The following is a 23,051-nucleotide window of genomic DNA, read 5'->3' on the forward strand; positions in this document are numbered from 1 at the left end:
GTAAGGTAGTGAAAAAAGGGGTGAATTCAGTTTATCCTAGGAGATAGGTCATAGACACACAGTGGGTTTGTGTTATTTCTCTATTTCCGCCACACGGTCATGTAGTAAGGTCTGGTGACTTCCTATCCTCCTTGGCGAAACACATCCGCTTAGTGAAGCTCGCGGTTGCTAGCTAACTAGTTTAGTTTAGTTAGTTTAGAGATTCGTCAATATAATTGCCTCGAATTTGTAATGCGCTATCGTTTGGCAGCGGTTCCCAAAAGGTGTTCCGCAGAACCCTGAGGTTCCGTGCCAGGGTCTCAGGAGTTCCGTGAGTCAGGACGAATGGCATATAAAGCAGGCACAATTATTGTCAAATAACTTTCTTTGAAGTAGTTGAGGTTCCGCCAAAAGAAAAATAGATCTTAGAGTTCCTTGGCCGAAAAAAAAGGGAGGGAACCTCTGCCTTTCACAAAATGAAGCTGAAGATTGGCGTCCCGGTTTTGCTAATGCGCAGCCTTGGAGATTGAGCAATCGACGGGACTTTAAAATCAAAATTTCCCGTTTTTCAAGTGTATGTCATGCAGACTGGAAACTCGGTAGTGATGTTCCTTATATTTAGAGACCGGAAGAATTCGCGGATACATTTCGCGGTAGGCAAAAATTAAAACCATGTTTACATCTGTGGAGTTTTTGCTATTAGTTCACAGTTTGAGGGAAGGCATCTATGCCAATGAGAAACCCTCAACAAAAAAAAAGTATCAGATCATAAACTACCATGTTGAGACGTCTCACAAATCAGCAGCCAATGAACACGTGCCATTTACTCAAGTATGTATAGGATTGTGGTGTCTATCTTCAAGGTCATTGAAACAGCGATTTTTTGGCCTGGGCAACACCGGGTATTTTAGCCAGTAAGCATATATAACTAAAGCATCAAAAAAGCTTTGTATCAAAAAGCAACAACATTCAAGAAAGAATAGATTACGAATTTTGAGTACGCTTATTAAATCAATGGTCTTGATAAAATTTAACAATAAAGAGCTTAGTTCTGAAACAAGAACTACATATTGGAATCCGGCGACGTGAAATGACAGCATTCCGTGAAGCAAGTACGTTAAAACTTATTTAAGTCAAATTGTCAGACTTTGCTTTTAATCAGTGTTTAAATTACTAACAACATCCAAAGGAATCAATAATCATTTCAAGTTTAAACCAAAATAACTGTGTCGCGATGGAAGCTGAAAAGGAACCCATCAAATTATGAGTTGCCCTCTGCTCCGTCTGGCATTACTGAACAAGCTTTGTAATAAAGATATAAAGAGTTTTGTTATGTTAGATTAGGCTATATGTCGCTCCAAAATAATTGGTGTAACTAGCACCTCAGCTGTCATCCGCATAACGAGAAACGCCACAAACGATTTGAAAAAATAAAGGTATCAGATATGACATGGTGTTAATGGGATCTTAACATGTGTAAAAAAAATTTTCGTACGTTCAGACCGCCTCCCCCCCCCCCCCCCAATTTTTTTTAAGTTTTCAGCATAGTTTCACGAATATAAAATTACTACGTATATTTACAGACCAAATTGGTCCTATATCAATTTGTGGTTTTGTCAGCATTACCGTAATAGGTACGTAGATTGAAACTCACAATTCAATAAAAACTATTCAAGCCTTTGCCTGGGGTGATAAAGGCGAAACCATGGAACACTGAAATCAGGGTAAGTAAACGGAAAACTGAATTCCTTAAAAACTTTAACCTACAAAAATTATGTTCAATCCAGGGCGGTTATTAAAAATATAGATCTAACAATGACTAATATTGTAGTATGCATTTAGCCTAATTACAAGGAACGCCGCTTCACGTACGTCCAAAAGGCAATGATTCTTACAAACGTCTTACGTGTTTATGACTCGGGAATATTCTTCTGCCCAGCAATTTCATTTTACACCATGCAGCACAGCTTCGAGTGACCTCAAGAGTTTACAGTTATGCTGAAATATCTGAGAGGCGGTCATGCTTCAGCTTGCGGTAGTTCATAAATACGCAACCATACTTACGATCCTATACCATTGCATATAGGTCTAAAGCTTGCTACTTCGTACATCGATAAATTTCCGTCGAGTACGTGTGTCAACATGTCACAACATACGCAGAATATACGCCTGGGTCTGTTTTTAAAAGCAAGCATTACCTAAATTTATAATCCTTCTGCTCCTTAAATAATTGCATCGTCCCACTTCCGCATTAACATTGTTTACTCACATATGTAACCAAAAAAAATTATAACAATGAACTAGATACGCCTATTAAAATAGAAACAAATATTAATTACTCGAGTAACATATATTATACAATTAAATACTAATGATTACTATACCTAAACATTCATACGAGGTAAGGAACAACACTCATAATGACGTAATGTTGAATTACTTAAAATCATTTGTTAGTTCAGATATGCAGCATCTCATTGCTGTGAATTGAAATCTTACAAAATAATCGATATGGTTTGGTGGGGGGGAAAAAATGCGTTATTAATACGTCGACCATACCTCTGCGATTTAGAAGTAATTCAACGGGTTGCAAAACAGACGTCACAAAAATTTTAAAAATTTTTTACACTTACGTATTTATATTATGTTAGTTAAACTCAATTGTAAAACACGGCCGAAACTACCACTCACTAACACACCCGTCACCATAGACCTCACAGCTGCGACTGGAGAGTTCACTCTGGAATAAAACGTGAAAAACTTCAATGTTGGCTATCCTGTATTCTAGCGCGGTTCGAAGAGCTTACACAACTGCCAGCAGATAGCAGTAGCGTTCAAGACACAGAACAAGGAGGGAGACTCCCACCAACTCCGCAGCACAAGGCAGAAAAGTGCTCACTGTTACACCGTAACACGTTCTGATCACCTTTTGTCTATGCATCACGTTAAAGGCCATGCAGACAGCATAATATGAAGTTTATCAGGGCGCCACATTGTCTTCTAGTTTTAAATGTATCATAAAACCAACAAGAAATAACATTTTATATTTTGTGATAGCAACTACTAATTCAAGTAGGCCTACATTGTTTTATATAATCCATTTATTAAGTTAGACAATTGTAAACGATGCCAGACTGCAGAAACTTTATTTCGAAAACCATTCCTCAGAAATATATTTTTTGATGCACATATTAAAATAAGTTTAAAACATGTCAGTTTGTAAATGGTAAAAATCTCCCATTGGACCCAGTTATGCACTTGACCTACTTTACGGAGTGTACGTTATCAATAGCTCTTACCTATTTCAAAAGATTACATTCTTAATGCAAGTGCAGATAGTTCATTTCTTAACGATCATTTTCCTTTTTAAAATCTGTTGAAAACTCGCCAATACATGGGCATTTTTCAAACTTGCGAGTGATAGTTCCATGAATAGAGGCTTGAACACATTATTAATTAACAATAAACTTTTTAAATGTGCAATTTAAGATTTTTACAAACAACTAGTACAAAACTACTTCCTAATCAGTCTGGAAGACTAAGGAAAGTAAATGAAAAATTTGAAAGAACTGGAAAAATGTACGAGAATTGTTAAAGAAAATAGTGCAATTAGTGAAATAGGAATTCAAGAAGACTAGATCACATAAATTAAGAAAAACACTTCTATAATGGAATATATGCAAAAAGAATATGACAAGAACTATTATAGCCTGAAAAATCAATTTCAAATTTGACTACTACACATCTCTTCTTGGGAGATGGAAGTACACATGTCACTTTTCACCACAGTCTCTTCTTTTGGAGGTGGCTATATATGTAAAAAGCACTTTTTCACATATTTGAAGAAAGGTTCATCTTCTTCAAACTTAATTACTTCACCAATGAAATGCTTAATGTGAGCTTTTCCTGTAAATTTGACAATATCCCAATCTCCAACGACCAGTTCATCAACTGATTTGAAGATACCAGATGGCTCCTTTCAGCAAGCATATTTTCCATGAACTCATCAAAATCATCACTCTACCTACTGAGGTAACTGCTCCCTGATGATGACGACTGTGTCCTTGGCGATAAATTCACCGACGTTTCGGTCAACATTGCAGTCACCATCATCAGGGAGTAGTGACCTACTGAGGTAACTGCTCCCCGACGATGACCACAATGTCCACTGAAACGTCGGTGAATTTATCGCCAAGGACACGGCTACAACCCAGAAGCCAAGCTACTTCAGACAATTGCCGTGAAAGCCTGCAAAAATTATTAAGTGGCAGTTGAAACCTTACCTTCCTCTTATCAGTGACCCCAGCACACTCCTCTATTAAAAGCTTGAAGCATCACGTGTTTCTCAAGTAATCTGACAGGTGGTAGCTCTCTACACTATTTTGAGTCACTTCTGAAAGGAAGTTGTGCTCTTACTCCACATGACCTTAAAGTTATATACTTAATAGGTAGTATAAAATACATTTATTTAATGTAGGTAACCTAATCAAACTAATTTATTTTGCAACCACCACCAAAATGGACAAATAACTTAACCTCCCCACTGTTTAGCATTTCAGAATATGGTAGGAATTATTTGACACCCCTTTCCTGTAATTATCTAGTGTCAAAATTACAAACAAAAATACCATTTTCTTTTTTAATATTTTTATAACTAAATACACTCAACTTATTACTAAAATATTAAATTTATTAATAAAATTATAAGATATAAACCATTATGCAAATTTTAAAAATTGTGTTGACATTATATTTAACACAAATTTATTATTTCCAATGGCTGTTTTGTTGTTTAAAAGTTCTCTTCAGTTACAATCTTACAAATTGAGATATATGTATACTACTTTGTGCGTGTGTTGTGTGTAGTGTGGTGTGCGGTGTGTTTTGTGTGTGCATGCAGTGGTGATAATCACCTTTAGGATTTCTAAGTGGGACAGAGTTACATCCCCATTTCACTATTATGATTGTGCAGATAGCACAAGTGGACCTTTACACTGAGGTTTTGTAATTTCATGAGGAACCCAGACCCATGCCCCCTAATCCCAGATTTACGCCCATGTGTGCATGGGTGGGTGCATGTGTGAGTATTGTACACCTGTTCACTCATGCATCTTTTGCAGTTTCCCTCCATATTCATTTGTTAAATATGTAGTATTAAAAAAAAGTCAAATAGCTCCCATTTTAACTCTGATATCAAAATACTGACAATAATAATAGAAAATGAAATATAATAACTTGGTAAATGAGGCTATTCACTAACTGTTGCTAAACAATATCTTTCAGATGGTCTTAACATGTATCTTCATATTTGTAATTGCCTTCCAACCACAACTTTTACACCACCTCCTGTGAGGGTGTAGAATATGTATCATTTAAGTGTAAAATATGTAGATAGAACAGAATAATAATTTTGTAGCAGTACTGTAAATATATTAAAACATGTTCCATGCAGTTAAAAAAAATTATATCACGCTTAAATTTTAAATACAGTTTAGTGTTTTGTTTGTATCAATAATAAATAATTAATTCCTTTTTTGGTTGTTCCATTGTTAGGTTGCAAGAATTTGTACTCCTTTATAACCAAAATAAAATTATATTTAAAAAACTAAAAAATGACACTTATGTTGTATGTACTAAAAAGTATAAAAATAATCCTTTAATTTAAGTAATTTGTTAAAAAGCGAAAGAATGAACTATAACTCTGTAAAATGTAATTTTTTTAATAAGCTTAAAATAAAAATCAAGTAATAAACAAAACAATTGTAATGAAAAAAAAACTTGGTGTGCTTGATATCAGTTGTCTTAAAAATTTTTAACATTAATGTCAATTCATTAGGATATTGGGATATTCATAAAGAAAATTAAAGAAGAGAACAACTCATGCTTCATATGTATCTTAAATTTTCTACCACAAATGGCTATTCTTTAGGACAGAGTCACTATGAAAAAGAAAAAAGGGAAGACCTCACAATTTTTTTTCATTACAATTAATTGTTTTGTTTTTTACTTGTTCTTATTTTAAGCTTATTATATAAAAAAAAATACGTTATGCAGCGTTTTAGTTCTTATTTAATAAAATGTTTTATAAATTCCTGGAAATGCATCACAGGATCAATTTGTCTCATCAGAAGCATAGATATAACTGTAAATTACAAAGAGCATGCTGATAGTCATAGACTAATCATTCTTCTATGAAAAACAATATTACTCTATGATAATACTGAAGTTAATATTATATAAATTTTGTGATATGTTCTCCAAAAGAGTGACGCAGTTAATATTTTTGAGAGAAAGAACCTTTTGTTGGTTGAAAGGGGCCAGGACCCATCCCCATGGAAAGGATGGGGGGAGGGTTAACCCACAGACGTCCCACTTCATAATACTCCTTGAAAATGCACTACAAAAATCAATTTTTTCGAGTCCCAATATTTTCGGAGGAAACTGATTATCCCCCCCCAGATTCATCCGAGGGGTCTGATGGTGCCTGACGACCTCGAGAGCACTTCAGAATCAACGGACTTCAATTTTCCTGAATTTCAAAAAATTGAGGGCAAGTGACCATCTCACAGGGAGGGGAGGGGGACAGTCAAACCCCCGGGCACATTTTACACGCCTCTTGGATCTGAAACAATACAAATCGAAAAGGAATTTAATTTTGAAATTTTGGGGGTTAACCTCCTGGGAGGGAGGGAGGGAGGGAGGGAGGGTGGAAAGCATGGCAGCCTACCCCTGGGCAAATTTGCCACCATACCCCGGCCTTATGGATACACAAAACGCATGATTATTGCCCAGTCATGAAATTATTGTATTGTATTATCAGGATTATATATACTTGTAAAGTTTCAAATCAATACGACAATTAGAAGTAGGTTAAAATTTACTTCCCAGATTTGATTACATAGTTAGCTACACGTAAAACTAATAAAAGCGTGTTAAAAAATTAAGAAATTTTTGGAAAAAATTTAAAGCTCTAAGAAAAAGCATTTTAACAAAAATTAACTATAGGCCTATTCTATTGCACTATTTTAAACAGAACATAATGAACTTACCATATAAAGATGCAGTCTTTCTAAAGATAGACATTATAAAAAGTCATAAACTTTTTCAAAATTGATAGGCAATTGACACTGGTCACACAAAATCAGAACAATACTGCAGACTGACGATATCTGATAATCTTTTGTAACTCTTCATTTTAGTTAACTTTTATTTCATATGATTGGTGTTTATTTATGACAATTGTTTTATAATCACAAACAAAACTTAATATATCTTGAAACTGCTGCTTTTTGTCAAAGACTACAGATATTTCAGATGCAGCTGCCTCTATCTAAATTTGCCTTCTTTCATTTCAATTGCATAAGAACAAAAAAAGGAAACTTTTTTTTGGCTACTATTGTAAAATGAACTGCATTAACTGGCAAATGTATTCACATACCATGAAATAAATTTCTACCAATAATACCTGGAAGCATAAATACATGTACCAAATAAGAAACATTACACTACAATTACACCAAAACTCAATTTAATAATACTTTCACAAATGACCTATTCTTCACTGTACATATTCATATTAACATATTACCATTTCTATCAACACTGACCTTACAATATGTATTGTAATTTACACATTATCCATGTAAATGTTTTAGTTAACAACAAAAATAATTTCTACTGCAGTATAAAATATTGCCAATATATGGTTTACTCAGGAAACTAAACAAGCCCCCAAGATCTGATTTTAAAAAGTGTGATGATTGGTACATAGTTACATTGTATTCCAGACTTTACTGTACAGAACTGTGGCTACCGAGGTTTATTTTTTTGGGAAAAAAGGGAGGGGGGGGGGAAATACTGACAATATAGTTTAACTGTCAGTGAATATAAACATGAATCATGTGCCAACAAAAAAATTGAACTTTTGTCTACAAATATAAGTCAAGGGACTAAAAATTAACTTATTGAAAAATTTATTTTAGACCCATCTTTCTAAAAACTTAAATCCAAAAAATATTGAGAAAAAAAATCTTTTCATCAAATCAAATTTATAAAAAATATGTCATACAATTATCACTAGCATATGGACAAACTAGGTCTAAATACAATACAATCATGACAAAATATGAGTTTCAAAATAAAATTAAGTAAAATCAGTGTTTATAAAAGTAACTTAGCTCAAGGCATTATTATACAATACTGGAGCCACTGGAATATTATGACTTCTACTATCTTCTCAGAAGAAAATAGTCTCAAACAGATACACAGAAAATATGGTCATGCAAACTTACTGTACAGTAAATTTAAAGTTTTAAATTTAAAAAATACCTGTACACAGAAGCTAATATCTGTAGGATGCCCATGGAATAATGTTTTTCATTCCCATTTTACAGTTGCAACTTTGCAAGCACAAGCTGGCCCCAAAGTTGAGTTTTTAATTCCAGAGACACCCCTCCCCCAATTCAAGATTTACGCCCATGACTGTACAGTAAGTAATGGAATATACAGATAGTTGCCCATTAGCGATGGTGGCTCACTGGTGTATCAAATTTCCCAGCCCTTCCTCCGAAAACTAAACAGTGTAGTTTAGTGTTTCATTATCAGTTAAGTGTGTTTTGTTGCAATTTTATCTTGCATTTTTAAATATTTATGCACAATGCCAGCCATCATTATTTGTAGTCACTGAAATTAAAATAAATTTCTCAAAAATTACAAAAAAAAAAATGGCATACATCAATGACAAAGATCACATCACACACCGAGAATAATAGGGCCACATCTCAAAAAAACTAAATTTTACAGGAATTTTACTTTTTTATACAGTAAAAAAATAGTATTAAATAGTTAAGAATCATAATTTTCTAAATGTCCTTTAGAGGGAAGAAGGAAAAATTACAGCTTTAAACGTGGCTTTGTAAGACAACACAGGCGAAACATTGAACTTGTTTTCTTTTTGTAAATGATACGTGTTAGGATCAACACTTTTTCCTCAGCAGACAAAATAGAACTGAGCATCGGAGATGATTCAAACTCCCCCTGAGTCATGGACAGAAATCGAACCATGTTTATGGATTCTCCTGCAACACTACGCAAATTTTCTTGAGTTATTTCAAGTTCCCTCTTTGTGCACTGAGCCGTGGACCAGCGCATGACTCCGTCAAAAATGTCTAGTTCTGACCTCACGTTCATATGCACCTGACTAACAACACTCACCAGAGACTCGTAGGAGATGTTCGTGAACTGCTCGCTGATGAAACCCTCCGAAGCACATCTAGCAAACACCCTTACCGCTGCATTCTTCATATTCTCGAGCTCAGGCACTCCAGACATGTCCAGAAACATCCACACGTCACTCAGCACACGCGGCCACGCGTATTCCATACAGACGTGCTGCAAGTCTTCCATTTCGTAGGCGCACGCTGCCAAGTACAGAGCAACGGCTCTGTCCATAGACTTGAAGTCCCACTTACCACCATAAGCGTGCAGTAGCAACACGTCAAAAATATCCTCTTCCACATTTGTGATGTTGAATCGATTGCTGATCTGCGGACTTCCAAAAAACATTTTCTCGAACACTGGGCTGACTCTAGCAAGGATTGATTTCGAAGCTTTCTTTGCAATTTCCTCTCCATTTTTGATGAAGATGAGTTCACAATCACTCCCAACACCATTTCTAATGATGTAATTGACACGGATACTCATATACTGACTCAGTTCCTTCTCTCGTTGAGAAATGTTTTTAAAGAAATCATTTTTAATCCTATTTGAGATCAGACTTCCACAAGTTACATAGGCTTCAAGGATTATTTGATCATCCACAATAAAATTGTTATAAGAGTGCATTATTTCGTCCATTGAGACAAATGAAGAATCTCCATAAGCTTTGCCTACTTTTACAATATCGAACCGAGGAGGTTTTGAAATGGTTTTCAAACCATTCACCTGGTTTACGAGGCTGAACTTATACTCTGTATACACTTCTACATTGCTACTTAACTCACTATCTTCGAGATAAAGAAACACACCAAGTTTTCTGCCAGGCGTACATTTGACACAAATTTTCCATGGAATGTTGTTTATATACTCAACATGTGAGTAAATAGTAGAATTATCACAAGCTAACTCCTTGGAAAAATTCAATATGCGAAAGATTATGGTGCCTTCTGAACACTTACTGTAAGTCTGAAACAAAAAGCACAAACATAATCTGAAGAATAAAATACTTCTGAATAGTAATTAAAAATTGCAGCACCAGTTTAAACAACTTTTGACATAGTAATTTGTATTTTCTCACATTTCTGCAGGGCAGAAAACTAAAATTTAATAACTACATATTTATAACATTACTTCCCTTTATCTTGAGGAATACAACCAGGAAGAACAAATCTAATAACATCAACAATAATTAAAAAAATTTTTTGGACATAAGCTGTTCCACAATGTCATAGATTAACTCAAGAACTGACAAAAAATATGAATATGCAAAGACACAGAAAGAAGCCAAAATCAGCAGACATAAAAATTTAAATTCATAGACTGCACACGGAATTCCGTGGAAGGAATTAGCCAGAAAAAAAAACGACTTTGGCTGATTTTGGCTTGTTTTCTGTGTGTTCGCATAGTCATATTTCTTACCTGTTATAGAGGTTTCTTTATGACATACAATATAACGAGCAATGGTATATATTCAAACAACATTTTGAATTAGTCTTCCCTGTTGCAAAATTCATTAAAATAAGAATAAATAATAATACATCATTCATCCTATATTTAACTATGAAGATATTTGGGCCAAGAATTGCCCAAAAAAAATTAAAACAGAAAATCACTCAAAATGGTAGCTTTTAAATTGTTTAGATTCACACATTACATTTTTTTTTACTATAAAGGAAAAAAATATATAAATTATTTTAAAAACATACAATATGTATATTTAAGTCTAAGTAAGTATACATTAAACAAATTTTAGGAATCAGCCCCAGATTCACTACATAATTTAAAAAACTAGCATCTTTTAATTTATTTTACACCCACAACATTAATACAGTTACATTACAGTCATATAACCATGTAGAGGCAATGAGGTGGTAATTTACTATGGTTTTACGTGTTACAGACAATTAGGTCATTGGAAACGGACAAACTCTATGCAAGTCACAGAAACTGGGAAGGAGTCAGCCATGGTCTATATGCTCTAAAACATTTTACTGTAGCACCACCATGCTTGGTCATGAGTTGGTCAAATGTAAAGAGGCTTTACATGGCAACTTGAGTTTTGGTGAGCACTGAATTTGACATGAAAGAGAGGTCTACGGCAAAACCTTGTATTACCAATTTTTGGGCAGCAGTAATAGCAGTAGTGTATTAAGAACATTTATATTGTTTCATTAATTGTAATGTTACATAGCATGAAATAAAACACAAGCTGATTCAGATACAAAACATGAAACAGCTGGTTTCATTCATATTATGTACTTATATAATCACAAAAAACCAGGGACTGGAAGTAACGCGCTACTAGTAACGACGTTATTTGTAACAGTTACTTTTTATGGTAACGATCGTGGTAACGCAATATATTAAGTTTTCAGTAACTGTAACTGAATTACATTTTTCTGCTTTAAAGTAACGATAATTGTCATTACTTCTTGCGTTATATTTTTTTAATGTATTTCTTATTGAACGAACAACGATTTGTTGATTTTTTCAATCCCAGACAAAAATCCCGACAAGCATATTATTTGCGATGGTATTTCTTGTACTTGTAAAACTGCTGTTGGCAAGCCTGCGCTCGTATTTTGATTGTCATTTATTTAATATTTGCGACATGCGGCTTTACTGCTGTTCTGTTTAATTAATTAACCTACCTGTGTACACGCGCGAAAGCAATGATAAAATCTAATGAAGCGACAAGCCGAGAAAGCAGTCCAGAACTTTTGTTGCCGTGGCCTTTGTATTCTAATTATTTTGAAGTTCGGTCGAGTGATCAAAATAACTTTATTGTAAAGTGCTTGTTGTGTGGTGCTGCGAACAATAAGATGATCCGAACGAACGAACATTTCATTATTTTGTAGTGTGAACTAATTACTCAATGTAATTTAAGACCTAATTTAAAAATTTTCAGTTTAAATAAACATATATCTTTACTAAACACAACATGTTTTATTAGCTTTTAATTATAACAATATTACATAATCACATTTTTAGTTTTTCACAAAGTAACTGTTTAAGTAACTTACAGTTACTTTTCTCAGAACTGTAACTGTAACTGGTTTATTTTCAGTAGTGTAACTTGTAGTTGTAACAGGATTACCTTTCCAATGGAGTATTTGTAACTGTAACTGAGTTACTTTTTAAAAGTAACTTTCCGGTCCCTGCAAAATACCAACATGCTATAATACATACGTATTTACATAAGCATTACCACAAAATTATTTGTACCTCATTTGGACTGGGTCTGTTTTTTTTTATCTGTGGTTCTCCATCAATTCTATCAATATTATTTTTATCATCATCCTTAGACTCTTCAGAGTTCATCATGCCTGTAAGATATTGCAAATACAATCACAGTTAATATTACATAAATACTACATACAAATACAGTAGAACCTCGCATATCCGACCTTCCCACAACCGACTCCTCCCGATATCCGACCTAGTGTCCGACTGTCGGTGATTCACACGCGCTTCCGGTTGGTGAGCCTGTTAGGCTTGAAGGAGTGACTCATCTACGATATGCTTTGTTTTCGTATCAAAAACTGTCAGTTCAGCTGTGAATCTTGATGTGTAATGTGCTCTGACTATAATCTTGTACAGTTCTGTGTTTGTTAACGTCAATACTGTTTGTGTTTTTCCCCATTATTTATTCACGACTACAGAATTTAAAGTGTGCAATACGTAGTGCTTTACGTGTGTGACAATGGCAACTCAAAAATGTAAACGTGTTTGTGTTTCTCTGCAACAAAAACTTGAGATTTTACAACGATTGGACCATGGAGAGTCTGTTATTAAATTAGCTTCTGAGTTGGGTGTAGGGGTGACTACGATAAAAGATTGGGAAAAAAAACGTAAAGATCTGGAAACGTACTCAACAACAGTTGAGACAGAATATGCCTTAAAAAGTAGAAAAATGTTGAAAAAACTAAAACTTGAACTTGTCGATGAAGCATTATGGGTTTGGTTTTGTCAGGAAAGGCGCAAGGGAATACCATTGTCAGGCCCCATCGTAAAGGAAAAAGCCATAAAATTGCATGAAAAGCTGGGAGGTGATCTAGAAAAATTTAGCGCTAGCGAAGGGTGGCTACATAAATGGAAGTTGCGTCATGGCATACGACATCTTATTATTGCGGGGGAAAAACTCTCAGCTGATGATAATGCTGCTACAGAATTTGTAGCAACATTTGAGAAGATGGTCACAGAACAGAAACTTGTACCCGAACAAGTGTACAATGTAGATGAAACAGGCCTAAATTACAAAATGCTTCCAAAAACCACTCTAGCTGCTAAAAATGAACCTGTGTTAGGAACAAAGCTGGCTAAAGACAGGCTCACAATTGCAACTTGTAGCAATGCCACGGGAAGCCACAAAATGCCGCTGTTCGTCATAGGAAAATCTAAGAAACCAAGAGCATTCAAAAATCTAAACATGGCAACACTTCCAGTTTTCTATCGGAATCAATCATCTGCTTGGATGGATGGCGATTTATTTAAGGAGTGGTTTTTTGGCGAATTTGTCCCCGCAGTAAAAAAACCATTTAAAGTCTAAAAACTTACCTGCTCGTGCTGTTTTGCTGTTAGATAACGCTCCTAGTCACCCCTCTGAATGTGAATTAAATAAAGGAAACATCAAGGCTTTATTTTTACCGCCCCATGTTATACCTTTAATACAACCTATGGATCAGGGCGTCATCGAGTTGTTAAAGAGAAGATACAGAAGAAAATATGTCGGCTCTCTGCTGGACAAAACAGAAGAAGGAGGTAACCTTTTTGAGGCGATGAAAAGTTTCAACATAAAAGACGCAATCTACACCGTTGCTGCAGCCTGGGACGAAATTAATCAAACTACCCTTCAGAAGGCTTGGAAAAAGATTTGGCCATCATTGAAACAAGAAGAACCTGAGACAGAAGCACAAGTTGAGACAGACAACACAGAAGTATTACAAAATTTACAAGTGTTTCAGCATGATCTCCAGATGAATGATGTAGAAGAGTGGTTTGTTGAAGCTGATGTTTCGGAAGACACCAATGAAGAACTAAATGACGACAAAATTATCGCTGTTGTGCAGAACAAAGCCGTGGATGAAGATATAGACTCAAGTCCATTACTGAATTCTTTAAATAAGGTATGCTTAGATTTTATTGATCTCATTTAATTTAAAAACAGTAAATGTTTGAAATATATACAGCAACATTTTTATAAGTACATACTTTACAATAAAGTTGTATTACAGTACGATATAGCTGTTTTTCTATCTGAGAAAGTCGTTTTTTTTGCTCCTCCCGATATCCGACCTTTTGGCCGTTCCGACCATGGCCTGGTCCCGTCATGGTCGGATATGCGAGGTTCTACTGTACATACAGTGAACTCAACTAAAGATTACAACTTCCCTGTCAATTAAGTGTTAAAATCAACCAAACAAAAAAAAACTACAGATGTGTACACACAAATTATCAGTAAAAGTAAACAGCACCTTTATTAAAAACATAAGTCTGGAGCATCTTCATTAATTTAATATCAGTATATTTATTTATTAGATAAGCTTTTACGTCACACCGTTTTGGACACTGCCACATGGTTTTATATGATATTATGATGCTGAAAGTTCATATTGTTTGTGTTATCAATAATTACATAATTTATGTCCAAAACAAAGTGTTGCAAACCAATGTTCAGGAATATTTGTTTTTATTGCGAATGCATTAAAAAATGTTTAAATTCAAATTTATTACAACCTGACAACTAGAAGGGTACACACACCGTTTGAAAAGGGTTTAAAAATCCTTGATATACATGTTGTTTATCACTTAAAATTTATCACCATAATGTTTCGGAAGCACTAAATAATTTGGAAAATTATTGCAGATTTTTTTTTATGGACTAGTTTAAAATATGGTTTTTGGTAATTTTGATTGAATGTAAAAATTTCAAATATATAAATTTTATAACTCTTCCATATCAAATTTAAAATAAATTGATAACATGGTACACAATTTATTATAGTAACACAAATATACAGACTTATAAACAAATAGATGAATTCCTAACAGCAAAATTCCTCAGGAAAATATGCATAGTATAAATAGCATTATTCGAGATAGTTTTTCCTAAAGCAATTACCATTTTGTGCATGTGGAACCTTAAAAAATTCAAGATGATTCTTAGCAAAGTAATATATCCACTAACGATTTGTAAATGTTTATTTCATATTTAAACCTTAACGCACATTACGTAAGCTTACATTCTTTCATTAGGAAAGATATATCTTATGATGATAATTATACCAAATATCCTGCCAGTGGCGTATTATTTTTTTTGCTGCTGTATTATAGTGAATAAAGTATTAAAAACAAACCATTTGAGGTTATATACCTAAAGAACAGCTCAAAAAAATTATGCAGTTTGTTTGGTTAGTTTCTTCATGATAAGTTAATTTTGTTCCTGAGAACAGCTGCATTGACCACGGAAAATCTCAGCCTACTCCCAGACTTCCACGTTACATAGCCAATGCGGGAATGGCCTACCTTATATAATTTAACCACCTTGCGGTGTAGCCAATAAATGAATAGTGTGCAGGAATGGCCTACCTTATATACTTAAACTACCCCTTGCAAGTGTCCCCAATGTGCTTTCAAACAATTTGCCTTCACAATGACCAGGTAAGGTCCCAGAACCTGTGTTTTCTGTAGTGTAAGAAAGGATTTGTGAATCATATGCTTTCCCCAATTGCAAAAAAAATGTTGAAAATCCGAAAATACTTTTATTATATGCTCTTTAACTTCCTCTTTCCATTAAACTCTGCGGAGATAAATAATTACAAATACTTTAGGAGATATCGAATTTTTTTAATTTTCATAGTTGGGCGGTATTTGTTTAAAAAAATTTAAAAATTCCGAAAATACTTTTATTCTATGCTCTTTAACTTCCTCTTTTCATTAAACCCGGCGGAGATAAGAAATTCCAAATACTTTAGGAGATATCGAATTTTTAAATTAAGTAATTGGAATTTCTTATCTCCGCAGGCTGTTTTGAAAAGAGGACGTAAAAGAGCATAATTATAATGAAAGTTATTTCAGATTTTTAACATTTTTTTTTACGATAATCCGTACACTACATATTTACCAAAAGTTATTTGCTAAGCAACCATAAAATGATTTTACAGTTTTTTTAATGTAGCTATACTTACCTAATATAACCAACCATCCACAATGTTTTAAAGTATTTTTAATTACTTCTTGCTAATTTTAAGAAAAGAAGGCTTGCCAACGTGAGTATTCGGGTATGTCCAGAAGGATGAGTGAATCGTAGGCTTCCCACGTTCACCATTGTTGCTTGTTTAAAAGTATGATTTTTTTTTTTTTCGCGACGTAGTTGAACAACTACATCAGGTAAAAAGAAAATTACGTGAGTTCCTACTGTTCATCCTTTTTCCCGGTTTGTTAGGTCAGGTCAACAACATTATAAATACTTTAAAACTAAACAACCATTAAAATTAATTTTTATTATTTTTAATGTCCGTTCAGTTTCAAAGTATTTATACTGTAGCTGACCTGACCTAATCTACCTTTGTCCCGTTTTGTTAGGTCAGGTCAGTTACATTATAAATACTTAAAACTATACAAGTAAAATTAATTGATATTATTTTTAATTTCCGTTTATTTTGAAGTATTTATAATGTAACTAACCTTACCTAATGGAAAATTTCTGTTATTTAGGCATTCACGCACACATAGGGTTACCAGACGTCCGGCATAAGGAGGACATGTCCTCCTTTTTATGTATTTTTTTGCGTCCGGCCGGATTTTCCTTAATGCTCCAAAATGTCCGGCTTTTTTATAAAGTGAGATAATTCCTGCAGTTACACTCTGAGTAAATCGCGCGGTGCGCGCTAATGCGCTGTCCGCAGAGTCACCCCACTAGTAAGTAGTTCTATGACAGCTTGACAGGTAGCAGCACATGCAGAAGCAAGTGTTTTTAACCCTTTCCTGCCTGGTGGTACTTGTGAGTCCCACAATGTTTGAAGCCCCATAGAAATAGTGTGTGCATGTTTGAAACCACATGCTGCCTGTCGGGACCTCTGGGTCCCTGTACAGCTCCGCTCTGCCAGTTGTCGAAGAAGTTCGATTGACAGCCAAGAGGTTGCAGCACTAAAACGGCAGCACTGCACCAGTCTGGAGCGCCCTTTTTTTTGTTTGTTGAGCTGGACATATGATAAATGCCTGTCAGGACTTAAAAGTCCCATCATTAAAAAAAATATTAAATATAAATAAAAAAATTTGAAAAAAATTATGGCCTCCTTTTATGCCTACTTAAATATAAAAATGAAATAAAAATTACAAAATTCAATTTTTTTACATTTCTAGGCAGGAAAGGGTTAATATGCTGTATATGCGTAGTTTGTTTGATTCTTTATACTGAAACTGTATTAAATGCCAAAACATTGTAAAATATTGTACTCCATTGTAATTAATTCATGGCTTTTTAAAAAAATATATATTGTCCTCCTTTTTAGTGAAATGTCCTCCTTTTGCGAGGTGAATGTCCTCCTTTTTTGTTATCAGTGTCTGGTAACCCTACGCACACACGGCAAAATATAAAATGGCGTCTGTTGAATTATTACACAGGGCTTGTATTGCAAAATAAGAACGGCGATATCTCCAAAAGTAATTGGAATTTTTTATCTCCGCAGGCGGTTATGAAAAGAGGACGTAAAAGAGCATATAACGAAAGTTATTTTATATTTGTACGTTTTTTTTTTTTGGCGCTAATCCGTACACTACATATTTACCCATTCTTAATGTGCATAGTAATATATTACATGTTACGATATATACACTGTTGATTTAATAATATGGCCGTAAGCGCTGGCACTATCGAAATTACCTTTACGAAATAGTAAACTATTTACATACCGGTACTTCAAATCAACGAGCCGTAAAATTCAAGGCCTATAGCGGTAATTTCTAAAATCATAACATACATGACTTTATACTAGCGAACATAATACAGCATAGCTAAGGTAGAAAAAACGAAACGATCTCACAATGGTTGGAGTTTAATTCTTCCACAAACATACCTGAGCTGATTTTGGGAAAGAAAAAGATTTAGTTTTACACAAGGTCTTGAGTTTTACATATCGTGTGATTACTCCAAACATTTGGTAACAAATATAATATATAGTCGTTGGTAACAAACACAACCCGGTGCAAATATTTTTCTGTCAACAACATAGAGGTAATATCAAATATTGTAGAAGCAAAAATATTGTAGAACAATATAGGAAACTCATGCCATTTAACATGGCGAGCGCTGGCGACACATGACTGCAGCGATCCTAGCGGCTCAGCCTGAAGAACGCCCGCGAAATTCAAATTTCCGTGTATTATAATGGGCGATTTCGGCACATTTTTTCTCTCGTCTTTTGAAAACTTGTTGTCATCGTGAAATGAATTTACCATCCTTGTATTTGTATTAAAACAGTGTTTCATAACCCAGAACACGTTTTTTTACAATCTACAAAGATTTATTGACTATAAGATCTGAAAAATAATGTATTTCAAACATAACAGACAAACTGGACACAGATGAGACAGCATTTAACAATTAAATATACTCTATATCGTTAACTTCGTAAATATTCCGCAAAAAAATTAAAAACAGGTAATTTACTAAGGAAGAGTTCATCTGGAAAAAAAATTTTTAAATAATTATACAAAAAAAAAGATACACTTGTACCAAAAAAAAAAAGGTGAGAATTCTCACTATCACTAGTTTTACCTAACCATTTACAAAAGTTAAAGTAACTTAAATGTAGCTAACACAATGTAAGAAACTTTTCAAAAAAATTTACAGTTTAATAAATATAGCTAACCTAACCAACTATTTTACTTTTTTTAATGTAGCAAAAAAAAATTCACAACTGTTGAAATAAGTAAACACCGATAAACTCTTGAAATGTAGCAGTTACGTATAGTTAAGTCATTAAATAGAATGAGAGGAACTAAAAAATACCATTTTTAAAATTTTTTCAATAAGCATCTACCTAAAAAAAAAACATAAAATATCATAAAAATGCTTTTAAAATTGGTTTACATTGCAACAAAAAAAATTTAAGAGCACAATAATGTAGATATGTAAAAATAATATCTTTCTTTAAACTTTTTGGTTATCTCATTTGTTTTAGTGTCCATAGTGATTCTGTATACTTAAAACAATGGGAAGGGAATTGCTTAAAACAATTTGACAAACCCTTACCTCTTACCATTTTTAACACGTTGTTTACTCTCATGTTCCACTTGTAACTCTGTTTGACCTACAGGATTTGAGTTAGGTACCTATAGTAGCCTAGTCATAAGGGCTGAGTTTGAACTGAATGTCTCAAGTGTAAAACCTAATATGGTATAAATAAATTATTGTAGACCACAAGGTAGTTTAAAAAGTAGCTACATTTCTTGGCAGCACCTCTTATTGGCACATAAATTACCTTTGGAGTTTGTAGATTTAGCCAAGGTAAGAATGCAAGGAAGTAAAAAGTTAAGAAATTTTTGAATTTCAGAATTAGCACAGAGGGATGCTATTTTTTGTAGTCTAAAACAATTAGGATCATTTATGAAAGCATATATTTTTATTTATTTAGTTTGCAGCTCCATAATATAAGATTTTATAAATGGGTGACTGCTGCATGAAAGCACAGGTATTTTAAACTAGAAGATATGAAGTGTGATTTATCCCAAACTATTAGAAATTTAAAAACGCACTTTTAAGGGTAAACTCAGGGATGTGTTTAGAATGCAAGGAACGTAGTTTCCTTTCCTTTTTTTTTTTATTTCGTCAGGAGTCTCCCTGTTCCAAAGTTACCCTATTTACAGGATTTGTGTTGTACCTAGCCTAACCTAACCAACCATTCAGATAAACTACAGTATATACTGTAAATGTAGCAAACCTAACTAAATGTTCAATGATTTTAAATTAACATATATGTATTTGGTCTTACCCTTGTGATGGCAGATTAGGGTTACGCAAATCCTCTTTCTTGAAATGGTCAGAGCAAATGCGTCTGGATTTAAAATGACCAGGTCCATTCTTTCTGAGCACAACATCCAAGTCACTGTGCTTGCATTTCAACACCCTCTATTTGCACTTTGAGAAATATTAACATTATTCAGTAACTAATCCTACAGTATAACAATATTTGGTATACCTAACAATAAGTGAAAATTTTTAAACCATACAAAGGTTATCATGGTTATGAAGTAGTGGAGTGGGTTACTTACAGTGTTTCGTCCTTCGGAAATCTAAAAAAAAACTTCGAACATTTAGCAACATCGTAATTGTTGTAACCAAACATTGAAAAAATTCTTCCAGCCATAATAAATTACAACTACTGAAGAAAACTTATAAAAGACGTGAAATAAAAATCGCTAATATAACATTGTCCGAAATGTGCTTACGCTGCAGGACCAGGCCATGCCAATAGAATGCGCTGCAAAACATGTCGCCCTTTTTTTGGCGACTTTCCTATATTGTTCTTCTACAATATTTGACGATAGCATATTTTGTAAATTTTAACTACGTATTTTTAAAAGAACAAATTTTGACGAATGCCAGGGTCATTGAGCAACAAATGACATAGATTTCAAACATCATACAGATAAATAAAAATGAAGGGGTCATCGAAAGCCACAAGCTGCAGGTCGGCTAAAAGCAAACCAAAAAATGCTTCAGCTCTATCCTCATGTATACATACATGCATAATACATTCAAACAACTAAAATTAGAGCAATAAGCTGCAATATTTTGTGGACATATATTCAGCTACAAATATAAATTGATTGTATAAAAAGGTAATCTTTTATATCGTCGTACAGAAAACTTTTAATCATATATCAAAAAATACCTTCTTACAACAGAAAGTCACGTAATTAGATGTTAAATCATATATCTGTGACAAAATGTGTAAAGCAAGAAAACCTGTAGAAGTGCAAAACCTTTATCGTACAGTATATAACAAAACATTTTTTTTTACGGGAAGGAAAACTGCATTACTAGCCAATCTCCCTGATTGTAGTAGTCAGCTGTGCATGAGAGTTCTTGTGATATCTCATGGATTAGCATATTTAGTATAAGCATGTCAAACTAGTTGAATATGTTATAATAAATATTAAATAACTAAAAACTTGATCTCGTGTAACTTGCAGAAGAGACCAAATCTGAGTGTTTCGCCACCAACCCACTGCGGTAAAACTTACAATATGTTTATCATATATGTGAAGTGTTCTTTATATTTGTTTACATATGTATGCACAAAATTAATATTTATTATAATTCTATTGGGTTGCAAACGGTTACTTACGGGTTTGGAACTGAATTGTATCAATTCCTGCCCTAGCTGTTGGAGCGAGCGGAACTGTCCCTCTGTCTACCATGCCTCGAAGAATAAACTTTCAAGATCGCTACGAGAGCGGAATCGCCTCAGACTTCAAGGGCCCAATTTTCGCCGTGGAGCTGCACTCTACGAGTGGCATTCCGGCGGACAGCTTGCGAAGTCCGCATCGCTGTGCAATGCCCACTTCAGGCCCTGCCCCAAGGACAGGAACAGGGCCAGTCTACATGTGGTGTTCACAAGAGATGATTCACCTAGAGAGCTTTGCCAACACCATCTGCAGCCCCCGCTGCAAGTGGTGGAGCCGGCGGTCCGCATGTGTCCCGCCAGGTACGTCTCGTGGGACACATACCAGATGGTGCTGTCGGTTGAGATTGACACTGCGAGACTCGCACCATTCAACGCACTAGCAGAAACCGGAACACCGCCCCAGAAGAAGACTGCCTCGACGCAGACTGAGCCCGCTCAGCTTGTCCCAGAGCTGCGTACCAGCAGCTGCCAAACCAACCTGGCAGCGCAGCTGCGCTGGCACACAGCGAGCCAGACTATCGCCCCAGCGAAACGCCTGCAAGCAGCCACTCAAACAGCTAATTTAACAGCTGAGAAGAGCACAACAGCAGCTCTTCTCGTGGCTCAGGAGTTCTCTCCACTGCTGCCGCCGCCGGTGGCTTCTGCAGCGACACAGACCGCCCCCAAGGCGGCCTCAGCTGCTGAGAAATCGGCGCGGCAGCCCTTGAAGGAGCAGCCCAGACAGCGCCCGTCAGAACACCGCGCGCCCTGGCACTTTGTCGTCCTCAGGGGTGGCAGAGGGGCCGGGGTGCCTGCAGCAGAAGTCGACGCAGCCTTGCGCTCGGCCGGCCACACGCCGACCAGGTGCTGGCGCGTCTGCAGCAGGGCAACATGGCGCCACACCGGCCTCTACAGAGTGGCCTTCGCCACTGTTCAGGAGGCCACTCGCCTGCTAGAGGCCGGCCTCACCATCAGAGGCGCCCACTACGCAGCAGAGGCTGCACATCCCAGACCGCAGCTCCCCAGGGCCTGGGGCCACGACGAGCTGCAGTCAATCCCTCGCGGCGCAGTGCTGCAGTTGGCAGAAATGCTAACTGCGGTGCTGAGCCGTCATAGGTACACCACGAGCCAGCCGTGGGCAGAGGGGACTCGTCCCCTACGCCGGCCTAGCCCTTTCTCCCGTTAAAGGGAGGGGGTCAGCAGCCCACGGTCTCAGGAATCTCGCCACACAGACAACACACTTAGAAATATACAGTAAACTAGTCCAGCCATTGCCCACAAGCAAACATAAATAAATCAACACATTTTAACTAACAAAATAACAATCAAGACAAACTGAGCAGCCAAGGCCAACTGCTCAGCTTAAATTAATATTCACCCCCACCCCCTTCCCCCCTTTGAATTTAAATTTTAAACTTAAAGGCAGGGCTGGACAACACACGAGTTTAAAGTAGAGTCAACACA

At 35.4% G+C, this 23,051-nt stretch overlaps 2 protein-coding genes across 14 annotated transcripts in view; both read right to left on the reverse strand.

Annotated features, from left to right (window-relative positions):
- Positions 1-2,716, reverse strand: part of LOC134532816 (uncharacterized) — a 237,678-nt gene extending 234,962 nt beyond the window's left edge. For 6 of the 9 annotated variants that reach the window (XM_063369721.1, XM_063369720.1, XM_063369717.1 and 3 more), the window contains exon 1: positions 2,539-2,710. The gene's annotated coding sequence lies outside the window, so the exon portion shown is untranslated. Of the gene's footprint in view, positions 1-2,538 lie in introns of all 9 variants that reach the window. The other 3 variants (XM_063369713.1, XM_063369712.1, XM_063369707.1) reach the window with 2 other exon arrangements.
- Positions 2,717-4,743: 2,027 nt separating this feature from the next.
- LOC134532821 (BTB/POZ domain-containing protein 2-like) lies at positions 4,744-21,984 on the reverse strand. 5 transcript variants are annotated; one of them, XM_063369731.1, is made up of 3 exons: positions 21,833-21,984; positions 12,421-12,521; positions 4,744-10,161 (listed from the first exon to the last, which is right to left on the reverse strand). In XM_063369731.1, the coding sequence occupies exons 1-3, from the start codon at positions 21,894-21,896 to the stop codon at positions 8,872-8,874; spliced, it is 1,455 nt and encodes a 484-aa protein (XP_063225801.1). In that variant the 5' UTR covers positions 21,897-21,984; the 3' UTR covers positions 4,744-8,871. The 5 variants fall into 5 exon arrangements, 4 of the variants coding, with proteins under 4 accessions (XP_063225801.1, XP_063225802.1, XP_063225803.1 ...); XM_063369732.1 differs by lacking the exon at positions 21,833-21,984 and adding an exon at positions 18,273-18,765; XM_063369733.1 differs by lacking the exon at positions 21,833-21,984 and adding an exon at positions 18,109-18,765.
- Positions 21,985-23,051: the final 1,067 nt, after the last annotated feature.

Source organism: Bacillus rossius, chromosome 6 (genome assembly GCF_032445375.1).
Source record: "Bacillus rossius redtenbacheri isolate Brsri chromosome 6, Brsri_v3, whole genome shotgun sequence".
Classification (NCBI taxonomy): domain Eukaryota; kingdom Metazoa; phylum Arthropoda; class Insecta; order Phasmatodea; family Bacillidae; genus Bacillus; species Bacillus rossius.